Source organism: Hippopotamus amphibius, chromosome 11, assembly GCF_030028045.1.
Source record: "Hippopotamus amphibius kiboko isolate mHipAmp2 chromosome 11, mHipAmp2.hap2, whole genome shotgun sequence".
NCBI classification, from domain to species: Eukaryota; Metazoa; Chordata; class Mammalia; order Artiodactyla; family Hippopotamidae; genus Hippopotamus; species Hippopotamus amphibius.
In genome coordinates, this window is record NC_080196.1 from 71,942,486 (window position 1) to 71,948,485 (window position 6,000).

The 6,000-nt window shown below is 34.2% G+C and overlaps 1 protein-coding gene across 9 annotated transcripts in view; it reads left to right on the forward strand.

Annotated features, from left to right (window-relative positions):
- SS18 (SS18 subunit of BAF chromatin remodeling complex) overlaps nt 1-5,778 on the forward strand; it is a 79,587-nt gene extending 73,809 nt beyond the window's left edge. For all 9 annotated transcript variants that reach the window (XM_057698409.1, XM_057698416.1, XM_057698417.1 and 6 more), the window contains one exon: nt 4,013-5,778. In XM_057698409.1, coding sequence (XP_057554392.1) covers nt 4,013-4,039 — 27 coding nt within the window. In that variant the 3' untranslated portion in view covers nt 4,040-5,778. The remainder of the gene's footprint in view (nt 1-4,012) is intronic.
- Nucleotides 5,779-6,000: the final 222 nt, after the last annotated feature.

Below are 6,000 nucleotides of genomic sequence, written 5' to 3' on the forward strand. Positions count from 1 at the left end.
TTTTAATTTCAAATTCCACTTATTCATTGCTGGTGTATAGGGGACTTTTCTGTGCAACCTTGTATCCTGCAACCTTGCTTATTAGTTTCAGGAGTTTTTGGTTAATTCTTTGGGATTTTCTACCTAGACAATCATGTCATCTGTGAACAAAGACAGTTTTATTTCTTCTTTTCCAATATGTTTACCTTTATTTTTTTTCTTATTGCATAAACTAGGAATTTTAGTACAGTGTAGAAAAAGAGTGGTGAGAGGGGACATCCCTGCTTTGTTCCTGATCTTAGCAAGAAATTTTCATTTAAATATAATGTTAGATGCTTTCATTTTTCAGCATAACATTTATCTCCATGTGACAGATTATGTAGTTACTGTTTATTGCAGTACTCTCCTCCCCTAGAATGTCAGTTCTTTAAAGACATTGCTGTGTCTGTTTTATCACTGTTGAGTCTCCATCATTTAGTAAAACGCATTGAGTAGTCAGTAAGTATTGGTGAGTGAATATGTAAGGCCTTCACTTCCTAAATTTGAATGGTGATTGTAAGAATAGAGAAAGAAACCCCTAAAAAGTATTGTGCCAATAATTTTAAGACTTTGATATGATTAGATTAATGAAAGAAAGAAATTTAAAGATGGTTGGTATTGCTCAGTCTAGGGACTCTTCACTCCATACACTCCCTAGAAAATCTCATTTACTCACATGGTTTCAGTTTAACATGCTGTTGACTCTCAAATCTCTGTTTCTAGTGTGACTTTCTCTAAAAGTCAGGTGCCTGGTAGTCATCTACACTTAGAAATATCATATCAATTTCACATAACCAAAACAAATTCATAGTTTTTGTATTCACAAATTCCTCCTTTCTGTGTTCTATCTTAGCGAGAGAGGCATTGTCATCAAGCTAGAATGCCAGGTGCCACATTTGATGCTTAGTAAGTCTTTCTCCCTCTCCCGCGCTCTAATATGACAAAATCTTGTTAGCCTGACTTCCTTCAACATTCTTGAATCCATCCACATCTCTGATGACTGCCTTATCTCTGTTTAGACAATGAACATCTCCCAACTTCATCAGGGGATGAAGGATCCTCCCACGCGGTTTTCTTACCTCCTTTCCCACTCTAGTCAGAGGAATTTTTGTAATTTACAAAAAAAAAACAAAAACAAAAAACGAAGAAGCAGAGAGAGAGAAGCTGAGGCTTAGAGAGTTGGAGTGATTACCCGAGATGAAAGAAGTAAGAAGTGTCCAGCCGGATGGCAAGTCCTGAGTGACTAGAGACCCAGTGACTTGGACCTTTCACTGTACCACACTTCTGCCAGTCACACCAGCAGTTTGCAGAGCATTTTCATGCTTTTCTTCTTAAAAAACTTTTTGAAACAGGGATTATAATTATCCTCACTTGTAAGATGAGAAAATCAAGAAAGGGAAGGCAGATAATTTGCCTCAAGGACAGGAAATTGTTAAGTGGGAGAGTTAAATCTAGAAATTGATTTCTGGCTCTAAAACTCATACTTTTAACACTGGAATTTGCTGATGGTTACAGATATACAGTATTTTTTTAGGCTTGCTTGTGATTTGATTTTGTCCTAGCAAAGTGATCAAGTGTGGGTCAAGTTGCTTAAATTCTCAGTTCTTCAATTTCTTCATCTATAAAATGGAGGTAATATTTACTACATAGGTAATAGATGGACACAAAGCACTTATTACAGTGTTTGACACGTGGTATGGTCTTAGTTACTGAGATACATTGAGTTAGCTATTGTTGATATTAGCCAAACTTATATCCATTACTTCAACTTCTGTATTACCAGATAGGTAATAGTTTCTACTGCTTACTATTGTATACTCTTTTTTACTCTTCCGTTCCCTAAGCATTTCTTACCTATTTTTCTCCATACTTTTGCTTTAGCTCTTTCTTCTATTTGAATTGCCTCTTTTTCTTTTCTCTGCTATTCAAAGCTTATTATTTTCTTAAGGTTCTCACAGTCTCTGAAATATTTTTCAAATTATTTTAGCTGTGTTAACATTTTCCTTTCTGAACTATTGTAAAACTTGTTCTATAATTACACTTTATTTGTAAGTTTTACCTTCCCTGTTTCTCAAATTGATTATGGTGATGAGCATATAATATTTGCTCAATAAATGTTTGTAATTGCTTGAATATACTATTTGGCATACATTATTGAAGAAGTCTTATGTGTCAGGCACTCTGTGATAACTGGAGCATAAGGATGGATAAGACCTAGCTCCTATCATCAAATAATTCACACTATAGTAGATACATATAGCTTCTATTTACATAGCACACCAGTTCTTAACCTCTCTTCTGCTTTCACATCATTCGTAATATGTGCAACTTGCTTTCATCATTAATATCTCATTACACACTATCATTAAGGGAGCATTTGCTTCCAGCATTTAGACTTGCTTGTTTATAATTTCTAAAAGCCTTTTCTCATGTTCTCTCTTATTTAAGTGTCCTAACAAACAATTGAGGTAGGAACTATTCTAACCTTAAACAGGAAAAAAATTGAGATCCAGGGATGAAGATTTTACAGTCCCACCTTATAGGTGAAGAAACTGAGTCTCATCCTTTCTTAGACTCAAATATAAAGTTAACAATAGAGTTGAGACTTAAACTCAGTATTTAGGTAATCTAAAATTTGAATAGTAAGTTGCTGTACACTAAGCATTTCTTATTTTAAATTTTGTATTATAGGAAGTTTTAAGCAAAAGCAGCAAAGAGGAGCATCATGAATCCCTTTGTACCCATCAACCAACTTGAACGATAATCAGCATTTTACCCATGTTGTTTTGCACCCCTACCCTACTTTACTGAATATTTTAAAGCAGATCTTACCTACAGATATTTCAAGATTAACATTGACTCCAAATTGTTCTGAATATAATTATGTAAAATACGTCAGTATTTTTTAAATACCTAATTCTATTTATAGTGTATTATTCCATTAGATATAGTGGTAGTCAACAGATTTTCAAGTATAACTACTTCTGTGGAAGTGTAAATTTTTAGGGTACTATTTCTTATGGTACGGAAGGATTCAACTCTAGAATACTTTCTTGATATAAAATAATGTGACTTGGAGGGGAATATTTAGCCAAAGGAAACAATTAGCTGATTATGTGCTTCCAGTGAGTACTGTGTATAGAAAATAAGTGCTTTTATGAGGATCTTTTCTAAACACATTTAAGACATTTTTGTTAAAATAAATTTTTTCTAGTATATCTCTCTTTTCTTCTACCTTTCTTCTCTTCTGGAGGAAAAGATGTTCCTTCACGTCTCCAAAAGCTAGCCTTAACAGTTGTGTACTGGACATTGTTTACCTCCCTTGTAGAATTTTGCCACTTCATTCATTACCTCTTTTATATCTGTACTTGATCTTTCCTTTCCTGTCTGCCTACAGACCTTTCAAGTCTACCTTATCAAGAGCAACAAAATCAAAACAATCTTTCTTTGATTTTATGTACCAGTTGCCTGTCTGAATACCTCTGCTGATACCTCATTGGCCTCAGGGAGAGGCCCAAATTCTATAGTGTGGCTAGAAGGTTCTTTTTCCTTTATCTCCCAGATGTCTTTTCATCCTTGCTACTTATCCCAAATACCCTCGGTGTTCATTCATAAGTCACTGTAATGATCTAAATAGTCATAAACTTGTATTCGCATATAATTTATACACTAATATACACCATGCCAGAGTTTAGAACTGGAACTTCTCACTCACTCTTGATTAATTCAGTTCAACAAAATTCACCAAATACATATAAATTCTTACTGTGATAGGTGCTGTTCTAGGCTCAAAGACTTTGAGGTCCATTTGCAGTTGAATATAATATCAGAAGAAGTTACAGAGATACTATGTACCTAAGTACATAACAATTTTTGTTTGTTATAATTGTAGTTGCTTCTGTAATATGACATGTTAAGATTGATTTGTAATTTTTTGTGCCAAACTATTATGGTCAAACTATGATCTAATTATATTTTTTAACTTATCTTTTAGGGACAGTATGGAAATTACCAGCAGTGAAGAGTACTTACATTCCAATAGCCAGTAATCTATTAGCAGCCATATTGTCGCCTCAGCACTGTGGACACCTCCTTGTGAAGAGACCCTTCCATTCCATCTAGTTTTTGGAAAAACCTTGTGGATAAGTGGCTGTTTCATCAGGAAGCAGCCTTTGTGGCTTAGTTATAAAAGGCTTTAGTAGCTCAAAAATACTCTTCGTTTCACATGTCTACTCTAGATGGCAACATTGGACAGAAAATACAATGACATAACCAATTTGCAATGATTTCGGAACTGTGTTTCAAATGGACTGTTACAGACTGAAAGGTGTGAACAGCTTTGTATGTTTATGAAGGTTAAGGGAATTTAATACTTTTCCACAGATTCTTTTGTAAGGGGAAGAGGGAAATGTACACTTTTTACAGCAGCAATATTTTGTATATTATGTTTATTTCATGTGGTGAATATGCAAGGCGGTACACTACGCACTGGACAGAATCAGAAATCCTCTGTTAGTGGGGATTGGAGCATGGTGGATGCCTGATTGTGTTGGTCTCAGAATGGTGTTCTGTGAGGCTGAAGGTGAGGGAGAAGACCAAAGCACACCATAGGTCCACTGTTATATTCTTCAGAGGAAATTCAGATCCCTTTTACCTGTGAGATAATCAAGGGCACTGTGATACAGTTTTAAGTAAAAAGACATTTTTAAAAAGCTTTCCAGTTTTGTGGATTAAAACCTTTTTATAAAAGATCATTTATAATACAGTTTTAAAATGTGAGGCAATAAGAATTACTTCATGTTGGATCTGAAGAATCTTGGTAACAGTTTCATGTAAATGAAATGGAAATCCTCTCCTAAAATAGCAATAACTGAATGAAAGTGTTAATTTTACCGTGTTTGAGTAATCAGGGAACTTAGTAAGTAATATCAAAACATTTTATAAATGATGTCAAAGAAGAGTCAACATTGATTCAGTAATTTTATTTTTTAACATTAGAAGGATAATTGGTTTATACAATAAGAATAGTTCAGGAGACTTTACAAACCTTTATTTCAAGTTTCTTGACTGGAAGTAATGCCATTTATAAAGGAAGGAACACTTAAGTTTTTCCCCTATTTATGTTGGTTAATATGACACAGATATTTCGGAAAATGCTTATTGATGGGGTTTATTCTGATCTGTATTAAAAACATAGAGGTTGCATTTCAGATCACTTTGTATATTAGCATGACATATTTAATCACATTTGAGACTGTCCTGTGCCTGATTGTTCTAGCTAATTTCCAGTGTATTGCATTGGGCAGGAAATCATGCATTGAGAAGTTTATAACCACAATTATTTAAGCATAATCTGAAAACATCTAGCCCAAAGGTAAGTTGCTATTTTCATCACAGTCGCCTATGCCCAGGGAATAAGGTATCTTCTTTATAATTGAATTGTTTTTTCCCCACTTCTAACTGGAAACAAAACAGAAGGGGTGCCACAAATTTGAATAAGCAAAATGTACTGTCCTCAACATTTTAATGTGTCTCTGTGTGTGTGTATGAAAGAATGTGTGTGTTTTAAGGTCAGAATAGGGTTTTTTTTCAACCTGGTCGGTAGAAAATGGACATGGAGTTTGAACAGATAAAGCATGGAAGGCCTTATTGTGATTGAAATGCTTTTAGGTTCTGTGCCAATTTTCCACCACTGTGTACTTTGTTGCTATTTAAAACTGTATCAACTCTAACGGAAGAATAAATTATTTGTGATTTTAATTTTCTCATTTGTTTTTTTAAATTAGATCTCTTTGACTCTCTTGTTTTGTCTGGAGACTATGCTGTGGGTTTTTTATATAAGTTAGTCTAGTATAAGCAGACCGTATTTGTATTCTAGGACTTTATCAAAATTCTCTTGTCATGCCCAAGTTAATTAGAATTAACTGTTCAGTAATCAGCATGTTGTGTGGGCTGTTTGTTACAGAATTCCTTCTCTGAAAA